At 48.7% G+C, this 14970-nt stretch overlaps 1 protein-coding gene across 6 annotated transcripts in view; it reads right to left on the bottom strand.

Annotated features, from left to right (window-relative positions):
• The window catches only part of CDK5RAP2 (CDK5 regulatory subunit associated protein 2), a 171121-nt gene that overhangs the window by 92920 nt on the left and 63231 nt on the right, over positions 1–14970 (bottom strand). For all 6 annotated transcript variants that reach the window (XR_007146266.1, XR_007146265.1, XM_047829741.1 and 3 more), the window contains one exon: positions 3236–3406. Coding sequence is in view for 4 of the 6 variants with exons in the window: in XM_047829741.1 (XP_047685697.1) it covers positions 3236–3406 (171 nt within the window). In the remaining 2 variants the exon portion in view is untranslated. The remainder of the gene's footprint in view (positions 1–3235; positions 3407–14970) is intronic.

Here is a 14970-nt window from a genome sequence, read left to right as displayed (position 1 = left end):
ACAATACAGTCCCCCTCGTCGACCCCTTCAGAAGATCGGGCATTCAACAACACAACAGGACTGGAGACCATTTCTCTGATCTCGTGGCCAAGTTTAAGCATGGAATCTATCTCTAAGTGTTTAAAACCTAGAAACTCCTTAGCTAGGGGTCTGTCCACTCTGGGTCAGAAATTAAGGACGAGAACCACCTCTCATTCCTAAGAACCTATCAGACTTACTTCATCATGTCAAGCTTTTATGAGAAAGGAGATCAGCACAAACATGAAAAAAACAGAGGCACTTTTTCTTATAAAAACCTCTTTAACTGTCCCCGGAAAAATCAGAAACCAAATAACCAATACTGAATTTCTAGACTTGCTATAATACAGCTGCGCTTGACGTAACGCTTTTCATTTTCCTTTTTTAAAAGTCCAATTATACATATACGCTGTGTAACAATCAAACAGCACAGCACGGCTTACAGGGAGAACGTCAGCCCCCACCTCTTCCTCCTCACCTCCGGGCCCCACTCCCAGGAAAACACAGCTTCCAGCCCCTCGGCTTCTTCCGCTATTTATATTACATTCCTAGTCTCCCACGGCCTGACTTGTGAAAGTAACATGGGTCTCAGCTCCTACGGCACAAGTTCAGGGGTTTGGCTCTTACATCATCTGCCTCCCCACCTCAGCACTTTTCCTGATAGTTACCATTTCAATTCAAATGACAGTCCGCATTCACAGCATCATGACCACACAAATACTGTCCACAACTCACCCACGTGGCCCTCCCGTGAGCACATCTCCTTTCGTGCTTGCTTCTCTGCTTTCCTTGGAATCAGTAACAAGTGCTTTGCTCTATTTGTCCACTTAGTTCATGAAACTAAATTAGGTACTTAATGTAAATTCATCTTTTTTTTTTTTTTTTAATTTTTAACGTTTATTTTATTTTTGAGATAGAGAGAGACAGAGCATGAACGGGGGAGGGCCAGAGAGAGAGGGAGACACAGAATCTGAAACAGGCTCCAGGCCCTGAGCTGTCAGCACAGAGCCCGACGCGGGGCTCGAACTCACGGACCGCGAGATCATGACCTGAGCCGAAGTCGGACGCTTAACCGACTGAGCCACCCAGGCGCCCCTGTAAATTCATCTCTAAACTCTCTAAAATAACTTTCAAATGTCTCTAGATGGAGCCAGACACACCAGGTAAGGGAAGGGCTCCGTTTCTGTTTCTTAGAGAAAGCCCAATGTGGAGGCCCTCTCTCGAAAGCACTCAAATACAAGCTCTCTGCACCCTGGCACTTCTGGTCACCACAACCTAGGAAAATCCCCTACTTGCTGGATCCCACGTCTCTGTCCTGTTCAGTTAGCTTCTCATTTGTATGGATAGGATCACTGTTCAGGAGTTCCCTGCAAGGGGGTACCCTGGAGGCATAGGATTTTAGGCACCGAATGCCAGAAAACGCCTTTGTCTGCCCCCCTCTCGCTGCCAGCTCAGCGGAGTACAGAATGCTGGGCTGGACGTCACTCTTCCCCCACAATCTGAAAGTGCTGTTCTCCTGCCTTCTGGCCTCCGGTGTTGCTGCTGTGATCTCTGATGTTATTCCGAGTCTGGGTCCTTTGCATCTCGCTCTAGAAGCCTCTCAGAGCCTCTCTTTATCCCCACGTGCTACTATTTCACAAGGACGTGCCTTGGCAGTGTGGGTCACTCACGACTCACTGTGTGAGAAACGCAGCAGACCCTGTTGAGGCACAGGTGTCTGTCCTTCCGCTCCGGAAGCTCTCCTAATACTCAGGTTTTCCCTCCTCTGCTCTGCCTTGTCCCATCTTTCGGGACCTCCTGTTGGCCAGAGATGGGAGCTCCTGAGTCAGGCTTCTACAGCTCTTATTGCTTCCCTCTCATTTTCTCACCCCTGTTTGTTTCTTTGTTGGATTCTATTTTCTGGAAAACTCACTCAACTTTATCTTCCAGTGTTTCTAACTCTCCTGTGAAACTTTTTATATCTGTAATCACACTTGCAATTTCCAACAGCTCATTCTTCTTTTCCAAGTATCTTTTATTTTTCAGATCCTGATCTTGGCTCCTATCTAAAGAAGTTATAGTATAGAGCCTCTGGAGAGCTGTCTGGTCTGCTTCCCATCCTCCGGTTTCTACTGCCTCCACATAGCTTTGTGCTGTCTGTCTGTCTTTCCTCTTGGACACTTTTCTCCTGTTTGGGGAACTCAGGCCATCCAGCTTGGAAGGTAAAAGTGCTCAGAGGCTCTGAGTGTGGAAAGAGCAGGGCAGTGCAGGCTCGTTGTGAGAGGACCAAGTGGGGACTTGCTTGTCCTGCTGGAAGACGCCTGACTATCTTTTCTCCCCTCAAGGACTCTTCCACTCCCTCCTCGTTTGCATACAAGAGACCCACTCCTGCCTTCCACTCCCTCCTCATTTGCATGTAGGCTTCCACTCCCTCCTCATTTGCATCCAAGAGACCCACTCCTGCCTTCAGCCATATCTGGTGACCCCCAGGCCAGAGCTTCTCTGGTTTAAGTTCAGCAGAGAGACGGTGAAGAGGACGCGGTCACGGAACTGCCCAGCATTCCAGCCAAATCTCCTGGTTACAAAGGGACCAGGACCCTCCTCTGCCTGCTGCGCCTCTCTGGGTTCTGGAGGGTAAACCAGCTTGCTTCTTACTGGCACTTACTTCACTTTTGAGTGAAAGTAATAAAATCACCCAAAGGCTCTCAGTCCTGTGGGCTTGTACCTTTCATCCCTTCACTGTCATCTTAACAAGGCTCCAGTAGGAGGCAGAGTTAAATGCCCATGGTGAGTCCAGCTTGGCTTACCTGTACGCCTGCACTAAATCAAAACTTCACTATACGATCAAGCAAGAGGGGTACTCCGCGACAAAAAGGGACAGTTAGAGGAAAAGCACAGAGTCAGAGGCCACGGTGCACGTCAGGAGCAGCAGGCACTCACAGCGGAAGGACCTCGGTGAAGCGGGCCGGCCTCTGGAGCGAAACAGCCCAGGGCCTCAATCGCGCTCTGCCGCTGACCAGCGGTATGACCCAGAATCAGTCCCTTCCCTTCTTGCTGGTGGCTGGCGTCCAAAGGACACAAAGAAAACTCTGATGTGCTCTGACACACAGCAGCGAAGGCTATAATCATTTTTGCCGGCCTTATTTTTATATACGCATTTCTGCAAGAGAGTTTTTCAACAAAACGACCTATGGCAAGTCAACAGATTTAAACACAAAAGAAAAAGAAGCTTTGGTACCCGAAGCAACAAGTCCTTTGGATTCATACTTCCTGTTAGACTTCTGATCATCTGCTCTTGACTGTGCAATTTTTTATTGCTTTCACTCAAAAGACTCTTGTAACGATTCTCCACGGCCTTCTCTCTCTCATTCACTTCATCGCGTAATTTCTCAACTTCATTCCTAAGGTCCTACCAAAAGGAAAAGAAAAAACAGAATTTATTTCACAGACTTCAAGGGGACACTCCCTCCCCTGTTTCCGCGATAGAAGAGCAAGCGAACAGATGTGTTTTAACAAACATGCGCTTCCTTCTCACAGAAGGTCTCGTGAAAACCAGCTTCAAAAATAAGCTGAGGGGGCGCCTGGGGGGCTCAGTCGGTTAAGCGTCCGACTTCGGCTCAGGTCATGATCGCACAGTTCGTGGGTTCAAGCCCCGTACCAGGCCTGCTTGGGATTCTCTCACTCTCCCTCTCTCTCTGCGCCTCTCCCCGACGTGCGCTCTCTCTCTCTCAAAAGTAATAAACTTAAAAAAAAAAAAAAAAGGAATAAGCTGAAATTTGGAAAAAGCTTTATGCACATTCATCACAACATTATTTATAATACCGAAAACCAGAAAGAAATTAAATATCCAACAATAGGGAATTAATTATAAACAGTATGGTATAAAAAAAAAAAAAAAAGCACACAATTCTGAGGAACACCAAACCAGGATACTATATAATATGATGCTGATTGTTTCCTAAATGCTTACACAAAATATTGTTAAGCCCATGAGGAAACACGTCAAAATAGTATACCTAAACAGCGGGAATGTGGGTGACTTTCAACTGATTCTCTTATTTTTCTGAGTTTCTAAAATCTCTAAATAAGTCTATACTACTTTCCTGATCAGGAAAAAAAAAAAAAATTATCTTCAATAATGACATTCACAAGTAACATGGAAAATGCTCGTGTTATAATGTCAGGGAGAAAACCCACAAAACCAACAGTAAACAGCGTGATTATAACTACCTCAGGATATACACGACTTGTAATACTGAAGTACTATTCATAAGGGCGAAAAGCTGGAAACACCCAAATATCCACCAGTAAAGGAATAAACTATGGGTCACGATGGAGCACTCAGAACCGGTAAAGAAAAAAGAATGAGGACTCTATCGATACGCTGCCCTAGAGTAATCTTCAGAATGTACTGCTCAGGTGGGGCTCAGGAGGACCCCAGGAGGGAAAAAAAAAAAAGAACGTATGGCGTACTGTCATGTATTTAACGATAAAATCAATTAGATGGTTGCCTTTAGGGAAATAAACGAGAACATGGTAGAAGGAGGGAGAAGAACTCATTTTACAGATGTGACACTCGAAGCCGTTTACATGTTTAGGTAACTGTTTGAAAAACGACATAAAAATCCCCTAAAACCAGAAGCACAGCACACAAACAAACAAATGAACCGAACTGTATATCAAGTTGACCGGTTAGCCAAACAGGGAGGAGTTATTTCAGCAACTTAAAAGCGGAGTAATTTATATGCCCCTAAGTGGGGTACTTCTCCAAGGACACAAGGAACCACTGCAGAAAATCTTACACTGTTTGAGTAATCGTGCTGGAAGCAATATTTGTATTGTTATTCTGAAACTGTGCATGTATATATACACTTATTAAATAAGTAATTATTAATGTGATGAGAACCAAGACTACAAGCCTAAGTGAAAACCAATACAAATACAAAAATAAGTACAAACATGTCTTTGTAAATATGAATTCCAACTATCAAGATGAACTTCTACTTTCTGCGATTTCCTTCCTTTCACTGCGAAAGCCTAAAATCAGCATCCTCCCCGGCATCCAGACTGTAGTCTTTAAATACCATTTCCCACCAAAAAGAACCAGGGTGCTCAGAACACAGCCCCTAGAACAACATCAGCAGCAACACCTAGGAATGGCAAATGCAGTAAACAACCAGAATAGCACTCAATAAATATCTGCTGGGAGGACGGACGGATGGATGGATCGACGGACGGACGGATCAGGTAGATGGGATTGCTCCCCATTTTATGAATGGGGAAACAGGCTCAGGTAAAGTTATTTACCCACAATCATGGTCACTAAGGGACAGCACCCGCCTGATGCCACCTCTGATTACCAGCCTCTCAAGCTCACTTCCACACTATGACCAGGGTCTGGATTTCTTTTGAAATGATCCCCATCCACCTATAGTCATCTGACACTTGCTCATAGAAACCTCCTCCTAGGGGCGCCTGGGTGGCTCAGTCGGTTAAGCAGCCGACTTCGGCTCAGGTCATGATCTCGCAGTTCGTGGGTTCGAGCCCCACATCAGGCTCTGTGCTGACGGCTCAGAGCCTGCAGCCTGTTTCAGATTCTGTGTCTCCCTCTCTCTCTGACCCTCCCCCGTTCATGCTCTGTCTCTCTCTGTCTCAAAAATCAATAAATGCTAAAAAAAAAAAAAAAAAAAAAAGAAAAAAGAAAAAAGAAAAAAAGAAACCTCCTCCTAAAAACTGGATCATAGGGACCATAAAATCTTGTGTTAAGCCAAAAGGTACATCTTTAAATTCACAATAAGTTTGCCCGCCATCTTGGAAAGGTCATCCTGAAAAGATCATGCCTCCTTTTTAATCTTAAAATACTTCTGCATCATATGCTAAGTCAAAAGTGTACACCATTTGCATGCATAGTAATTACTGGTCCACTTACATCATTTCCTTGATTCCGTTCTCTCCGTCGCATAAACACCCATCAGACGCATTATTTTAATGTCTGGTTCAAGTTCTAGTCTCTATGTGCATGTACAGCAATTTACACCGCTCTCCCATTTCATTTGCTTATACAATTTTAATGCGGGTACCTAGATTAAGAACTTGCATGTTTTAAGTGAGAAAGGTGACCAATATGCCACATTTCTTCCACATGTTCCCCAAACTAACAGAGTTGACCACATGAAAATGACCTGTTCCAAAATCCCACAAAGGACATGTAACTGGGTCATTCCTCAAGATTACAGGTGCTTAATCTGAGGTCCACTGAATGAGGTCCCACTGAATGGGTTGCCTATGCAAATGTATGTGTATGTGTGTGTGTGTGTGTGCGTGTGTGTGTATTTTTGGTGGTAGAAGGCCCTCAGCGTAAATCAGAGTCTCAGGGAAAGTCAGGACACCAAACAGGATAAAGCATTTCTCTTATTATAACCATCTGTAATAGAAACTACTATTCACCCCGCACCCGCCTTGAGCCAAGCATGTGCCAAGGCCGTTGGACATAAAACATCCTGAGCCCTGATGACAGCATACATGATAAGTATTGAGTCCTGTGTTTATAGAAAGGAAACCAAGGCTCACGGAGGCTGCAAGTTGTTTACAGAGCTTTACAACGAGTAAGTTCTAGTGCTGAAATTCAAACCCAGGTCGGTCAGACCCCAAATTCTGTGCTCTCTCTCACCCAACCGCACCTCTGTTAAGACCAAAGAAATAGAAAAACGCTCTGGGGCACCGGCTGCCACTGGTCAATAATTCCAACGCCCCAAGCTAATGTCACAGTTTCTCAAGGACTCGGGATTGACAAAACATCCAGCCTGAAAGCTACGCCCTCCTGCTAATGAATGGGGCAGGACCAAGGACCCTGGACCTCACGCGAAGAGCAGTCAGAGAAGGCTTGAAGTAAAAGGCCCACTGCAGGGAGGGGGGCACGTGTGTGCTGAGGTGGCCTTGAGGAGGAGCAGCTGCCATGGCAACACAGAGGCGCCGACAGGCTCCTGTGCTCGGCACCAGTGGAGTTATAATAAATGTTTAGGGGAGGCATGGAGACGGCATGTCTCGCCTGAGCAAAACAATCAGAACCGAAAATTGATAATCTTGGGTGGTTTCCCCAAACCTCTTTCAATATCCCCAGGCTGTGAAGATAGGCAGAAGTAGACTCAAATCCGGGCTCTATCGCTAACTAGCCGTGTGACCACAGATAGGTAACAAAAATCTTTGAGTGTTTCCTTTCCAGTAAATGGGGATAACGGTACAGGCTCCTAGGGTCCCCGGAGGGTTAAATGAGACAATGTGCGATGGGCACCCGGCACAGCAGGTGCACAGGAAACGACACTACGTCATCTCCCGCCCTCTGCACGCATATCCTCCAGGCAGACCTCTACTCCCAGGTTTCCTCCTGTGGCCACAGCACCACCACCCACCGGGCCCCAGATCCCGCTCCTCCCCCTGGCTCTCACACACACCTTGACAGGTGACTCAGGCCTGAAGGGAGAGCCCAGCCTCCGCGCAGAGCACACGAGAGAGGAAGGGTGAGTATGTGGCGATTTTACGTGGACACGAGTGCCCAAATCCCGCCCTGCCAACTACCCCTACCCCCAACCCCCTGGAGTTCTCACAGGAGCTGAACCAACCACAGACTGGGAATCAAAGTACAAGTCTGTGAAAATGGCCTACCCGAAGCAGGGCTTCCTGATAAAACACGGCTGTTCTGGGTTTTGCTTTTTGAAGGAGGAGGGTACATGCAGCTCAGGGGAGCCATCTGCCCAACAAGTGCCAGGCCTGGTTAGGTCTGCAGCAAGAAAGCTAGGGAATCCGGAACCTGGGTTCTTGCCTTAAGGGAGAGTAACCCACACATCAGCAAGGCTGGCCCGGTGAACCGGGACTCTGAGTACCCGGACAGTCCCCCGTCCTCCCTTGAGGAAGTATTAAGGGGACAGGTAGAACCGGAAGTACTGGGGAGAAAAATGTCCTCCCTGCTCAGCCCTCCTCTCCCTCCGCCCCCCTGCCTCTGCCTTCTTCAGAAATCAGCTCTCAGCTGCTCAAGTGCAACAGCTTCCTAACTGGTCTATCTCTGCGTTCACCCACCAAATCACACACACACACACCCCGATCATTACATCTCTACCCAGGACCCCGCAGTGACCTCGTGCTAACTGCGGAATGAAGCCACCTTGCTTAGCAAACCTTCGTCCCAGGCCCCCTACCTCCCGCCACGGGCTCCAGCCTACCTTGTAGCCTTACCTCGCCTGACCACCTGTCCCTCTCCATCTGGAAATAGACACTACAGCTCCCTCCAGTTCTGCCTGGAGACAGCATGCTCACCCTGCAAGGTCCATTCCCAGTGCCATCTCTTCCACGATGCCCTCCCAGACTGCCCTGGCCCTCAGCGATCGTCCTCCCAAAACACCACCCACCACCTTTCTCTGCAAACCTCTACAGCGTTTAGGACAGTGATGGGCCCTTTACAACCATCCCCTCACGCAGCTCTCACAACACCCCTGTGGGCAGATGCTCTGACCCCACCCATTTTACCAATCAGGAAACAGAGGTTCAAATACACCAGCAACTTACCCAAAGGAAAAGGTGGCAGAATCAGGATTTAAAGCAGGTCTATTCACGTTCTTTTCACTAAACCACTAAACCAGTGGTTTTTCTCTTTTTTTTTTCTTTTTTAGACAGAGGGAGAGAGAGCACACACACACACATGCATGCACACATGCGCACACAAGTAGGGGAGGGGTGGAAGGAGGGAGGGAGAGGGAAAGAGAGAGAGAGAGAGAAAGAGAATCCCAAGCAGGCTCCACACTGAGCGCAGAGCCCAATGAGGACCTTGATCCCTCATCCCTGGGATCATGACCTGAGCCAAAATCAAGAGTCAGACAGTCAACCGACAGAGCCATCCAGGTGCCCCCACACCAGTGGCTTTTCAAAGGGAGCCCAGGAAGCCCGGGGATTAGCAAAACCCAAGGCTGGCCCTCACATCCTCTAACTGCACACTCCTGGGCCTTCCTCCAACAACGGACCCGGTTGGCTTGGGGACAAACATGGAAATCTGTACTTGATTTTAGCGCAAGAAGCCACTACCCTGAGGAACCTGCAAACCCCCTCAGGTGCATCTGTCTTACTTGCTTCTGGACCAAGAGACAGGGAAGACAGTCTGAAAACCCCTCTCCCGTACCAGACCACCACCTTGCTTTCCAGAAGAGAGCTGCCACAGGAGGATCTGCGTGCAGTGACATCAACCGAGTGGCCTCACTTTTCACCTAATGGGCAATTTTGCTTAAGATTCGCAGGTGCGCTCTGGACCAACACTGAGCTGAGCGTCGCCTTTGCGTATCACAGGGAGAATGACAGAAAAAAGAAGCGGATTATTTTAAAAATAAAATATCCCTATAATCTTAGAATCACATTAGAAATGAAAAGCCAGGCCCTCTTACTTCCTTCTGCAGTCAGCTGGTTTGTTTTATCTCCGGCCAGATGGAGAATGAGAAGGTTCTCATCCATCAAATTTCCCCTTCTCAGGTTTCGCTGTGAGAGAGCTTGTCAGAGTGCTCAGTGGTTACCTTTTTCAATACACAAAGGAAACTTCTCCAAAATCTTAATGAGGTATAGGAACCCAGTGATGTAAGAATTTCCAGAATTAGCATGAGAGAGCGGTGTCCAGCCCATGTTCCGAAGCCCTGTCGCCCCTGGGGGCGGCGGAGGGTGACATGGTGGGGGAGGGGGTGCCCGGCCTCCCACCTCACTTCTCCCGGAGCAGCCCTGCCTTCACGTTTTCTCTCCAGAAGAGCTACATTTGAACAAAGAATTCATATGCTTCAATGAATGAATAAATGGACAAACGGAAACTGCTGGAAGGAGCCGGGCTCACCACAGAGATCTGACACACGCGTGTGGCACTGTGTGGTCCTGGCTGCGGGGACTACAAAAGTTCTGAGCAAGGAACTCAGTGTGGCTTTCACCAGGAAGCTGGCTGGGCGGGGGAGGGACGAAGGAGTCAGAGTTCAAACCGGGCAGGGGTCAAGGCCCAGCTGAGTCACTTAACAGCCATCAGGCACCACCCCTCTCTCCAACCCCAGCCGGGGTGTGATGGAACGTTCCGCCCTCTCCTCTCTGCCAGCCACTCACTGTTCTTCTTTGTGCCAGGCTCGTGCATGCTCCCCAGGTGTCCACACAGGCTCTCCCTTGACCAGCAAACAGCTACTCAGCCTTCAAGTCTCCCCTCCAAACCTCCTCCTCGGTGAAGCCCTCCCCACTCCCACCCCTGCTCTTAGTGTAGATCCATGCTCTGTGCTCCCAAAGCGTCTGGCCCATCCCCCTACCCGCACTTATCTCGCTATATTTTAATTAGCTCTCTGTCTGTGTTTCTAGTTCTCTGCCAGATTCCTTCGGAGACTGTGTCTGATTTGATTCAGTCCTGTGCTCCCAGTGCCCAGGACAGAGCCTGGCACAGAAATTATAAAGTAAGAACCAGAGATAAGGGAAAGCCTTTCTGTCTGTGCCCCCAGAGAGACTACAGCAATTTACGTGAAAACTGATGGGAACAGCCTTCTACACCAGCGTCCACAGCAGCCCCGTGCACAAGCCACTGAGGTACTACAGAATCCGTCACTCGAAAAGGGTTCTGCTCCCCTTCCTAGAGGGATCAATCAGCTGGAAAGGAACAGACAAGCACTTTCTTCAGAGGAGAGGGGAGTGTTGATCAAGGAAGAAATTTACAGCTTTGTTGACTTGGCTGGTAACCGGGCAGACCACATTTATTAGTCAACAGTGTCCATTAGATTCTAGCGGGCAGTGGTTTGTCATGTGAAGTCCTGAGCCAGCACCTGCCACACAATTAAAAGCAGGAAAAGAGGAACGAGGAGGAGTCCGACACATCTGCCTCTGCGTGCCAGGAACCTCTGCTTTCTCATGCATTAAACGTTACCATCCATTCATTGAATCCTAAAATAGGTAAAACCAACCCCATTTCAGGGGAGAGAACCTCAGCTGAGAGAAGTTAAGCAACTGACCTAGAGGCTTAGAGCTAAGCACCTGCCAAAGCCAAGATTCGAACCCAAGCCCAGCACTGTTGCCCACTGCTCCCAAGATACCGACTCGAACTGCCAAGTTTCTTGTTCCCAGGGGAGTGGCATCATCTCCACCATCAGAACAGCTACTACTCATTGATCGCTTGTGACGTGCCAGGTGTTATGCTCGTAAGTGCTGTCCCCGATCTCAGACAATCCTTACAACCAAGCTCTTTTTCTAAGAAGAAATGGACCCCACAGTTTGGAAAGGCAAAGTTACTGGCTCACGGTCCAACAGCGAGCCAGTGGTGGAGCCAGAACTCAAACCCGGTTTTGACCCGAGTCTATGCACTCAGCCTTTTTCTTTTTTTTTTTTTTTAATTTTTTAATATTTATTTTTGAGAGAGGGGGTGGGGGAGAGGGACAGAGAGAGAGAGGGGACACAGATCCGAAGCAGGCTCCAGGCTCTGAGCTGTGAACATAGAGCCCAATGTGGGGCTCGAACTCACAAACCGTGAGATCATGACCTGAGCCGAAGTCGGACGCCCAACTGACGGAGGCGCCCCGTGCACTCAGCCTTTCTTAAGAGTGGCTGGAATTTGCAAAGACAGGACTTCCTCAAGCAAAGGCCATTTAAACTGCATACTGGTCTCCAGGGACTCCAACTCAGAATCTTCCCACCCGATGGCAACAAAAACGAGGCAAGGGGAACTCTGATTCCTGAGTCACACTACTTCAGGTCTGTGGTCCTAGCCCTACCCAACCAGCCTACAGACACTGTCTCCAAATGCCATGTTTTGACTACGGATCACAAGAGACGCTCTGAACACTGTCATAATCTCATCTGGAGCTATCCATCAACAAACGCATGTGAAACCAGAGGGGTTCAGGATGAACTACCCTGAAATTAAACCTGCTCCTGTCAAAGCACATGGGATTAGCCAGCTGGGTGACGGGTACAACTTTAATTAGATTTTTGGGCTTTAGCCAGCAAATGCATCCCCACAGAGCTAAGTGCCCAGGTACTGAAGCACACACTTGTCAGAGTAGCGGATGACAGGTCTTGTAACAGATGAGAGCATTATGAGACAGTCTGGGGAATACAGCTAAACCAATGTCTCATACACGTTGCTTATAAAGGAGAAGAAAAAGACTAGCACTTACTCCTTTCCCCCACCCACCCCGAGTAGCATACAGAACACCTGACCCAGAAAAAGCAAATCTAAAATAAAGGTTTACCTCTCTCTATCACTTTTCACCAAACACACACACACACACACACACACACACACACACACACACACACACACAAGCACGCATGCATATGCACACACACGTACACACTAAAAGGAGAGGCTTAAGCCTCTGGAGCCAAATGATACACCAAAGTCAAGGTGTGAGGGCAAGGATGCAACAATCCGAGCAGCATTCCCGTTATAAACCACAGAAGCCAGCACACTTACAACATGGCAGTTAAGACATCAACAAGACACCAGGTTTGTTGGTGTGTATTTTGCCAAGACCTCCTGAACTTCCTGGTAGGGATGTGGCTCCCTCTGGTGGCAAGGAGGTATAATACAAAGAAGGGGCTCTCTCTGGGAGACGCACCTTTGGACCCTTCTGGTTGTGGAAAGATTTCGAAGGAAAAGCCAAAGCTTGCATTCACCAGGGCCTACCAACAGTGCCTGTGCCACCGTGGGGACTCATTACACGTCCCTTGAATAAACAAACAAACAAACGCAAATTATAACGTGTGCCGAGTCAACCGGCACTGGGTCACCGCAATCCCAGGCAACTGAAACAAACGTGACAAAGTGACTCTCATGGTCGAAGCTCGCAGGGCCCAGGCACCTTCTGACACAGGGAACTCCTACACCCCAGACCCAAGCCGCCTGTTCAGACAGGTATTGGCTCCCTCTGAAGAGCTGAAGAGCAAGCACACTGAGACAGCAATTCACGTGCAAAGGATGGTTTGCCCACATCCAAAAGATAACCAGTCGGCTTTCCATCAGAAAGAATTCAGGGGATGCTGAAAACAACAACAACAAAACCCAGTATGCTTGACCGTGGACCACGGCAAAGGCTCTGAGTCAGGACTCGCCTATAAAAAGGGCTGCAGCATTTCTCACTGAGCTTGGAGTTCCTGTCTAAGAAACGAGTATAATGGGGGGTGCCTGGGTGGCTCAGTCGGTAAAGCGCCCGACTTCAGATCAGCTCATGATCTCGTGGTTCGTGAGTTCTAGCCCCGCGTCGGGCTCTGTGCTGACAGCTCAGAGCCTGGAGCCTGTTTCAGGTTCTGTCTCCCTCTCTCTCTGCCCCTCCCCACTTGTGTTCACTCCCTCTCCCTCTCTCTCTCTCTCTCTCTCTAAGATTAAGACATTTAAAAAATCAAAAAAAAAGAAAAAAAGAAACGAGAATAACGGGAAACAGCTGGACCATCGTCCCAGGGACTGGAAACCACATCTGAGCTTACCGACTTGGGTGACACTGACGTGGCCCTGCACAGAACTGCTTCTACTGAACGGCACAGTGTCAAAGACCCTATCCTGCTCGAGAACTCCAGAAACCCACCAGAGGCAATACCACTCCCAGGCCTGGGTCCCAGCAGAAGCCGTGCTCTTATCTCAATGTGTTCATCTTCAGACACTGAAGACCTTGTACCCGAATTTCCCTTTTTTTTTTTTTTTTTTTTTTTTTCCGAATTTCCCTTTTTACTTTCGCTGCCAGGAGCTGCCGGCTGAATTTTAAGCCCCACCTTTGGTACCGTCACAGGTCTCGCGACGTGCATTTCTCCTCACTCTGCTTCCATTTTACTACTCCCCCTTTTCGTTCCTTGACCTTAACGCCTTTATCTGTATCTTTGATCTCATTTTTATGACTCTCCGTGAACCTCTGGAAATGTTTCTGAAACACCAAAGGGAATAAATCACAATTTTTAAAGCTCCAAATAATACTTCAGAATACTTCAAACGGGGCATTTCTGTTTTGTGTCCCCAAAGACACCATCCGCTCTCATACCCCTGTGCCTCGGCCCTCTCTACAAAACCCTCCCTTGCCTATCTACTATTAGCCTTTGTTTAACTCCAACTTCAGAACCGGTTCACAAGTCGCTTTCCCCAAGAGCCTTCTCTGATCCTGCGAGCCGCTTCCCTGCCCTGTGCTCCCGCGGGACTTTGTTCATACCACTGTCGTGGAAGTGTCCCCACGCCCAGCCGAGGGTCTGCACAGTGTTCAATGTGGCCGAACGCACGGATGGATTCCTCTCCTTTGCCAGGGCAGAAACAGAGGCCCCTACAAGGTCTGCTTATTTGTTGGTTTGTTTCAATCCGGAAGCAACAGCAGTAGCAGCTGGTGAGTGAATCTAGTTCATTAAAGAGCCTGTTAGAGAACAAGCAGACAAGACACGCCGGGCCGGCAGGTCCTGCTCTACGTCTGCATTGAACACCCCCTTCAAGCTCCCCGGACTCTCACCAAGCCAGCGCCCTGACGTCCAGTGTAAACGTTCACAGGAGACAGACATGGCCGAATTCTTCGGTCGTAAACAGAAGGTAAGCAGAGATACCACTGTGACGCAATACATACACAAAAGGAGAGAATCCATGGCCACATCACCTCACCGGAAACACACATATGACCTGATGCAGAAAAGGAGTCAAGGCGAGATGCTAGAAAGCTCGGGGTCACGGCCACGTTCGCCTGAGGTAAGCGTTTAGCGTGCATTGTGGTTGTTCAGGTCTGAAGCAAAGCAGCCCGCTTCTCTGGGTAACTGCCCAGCCCTCCCAAGCACGTGCCTCTGAGGAGGCCGTCCGTGGCAGGATTCACACGCACACGCGCATGCACACGTACACACCGGTGACAAAGAGCGGGCACGTGACCCACGCTGGTCTGGGCCTCTCCATACCTCACCCCTCCGGCCATCCTGACAGGGAGACAGCGGGGGCGACGGAGTGGGAGAGTCCTCCTCCCTCTTATGTAA

Source organism: Prionailurus viverrinus, chromosome D4 (assembly GCF_022837055.1).
Source record: "Prionailurus viverrinus isolate Anna chromosome D4, UM_Priviv_1.0, whole genome shotgun sequence".
In the NCBI taxonomy this organism is placed as follows: domain Eukaryota; kingdom Metazoa; phylum Chordata; class Mammalia; order Carnivora; family Felidae; genus Prionailurus; species Prionailurus viverrinus.
The sequence above is the reverse complement of the archived record's forward strand: the minus strand, read 5'-3'. Positions and strand labels throughout refer to the sequence as shown.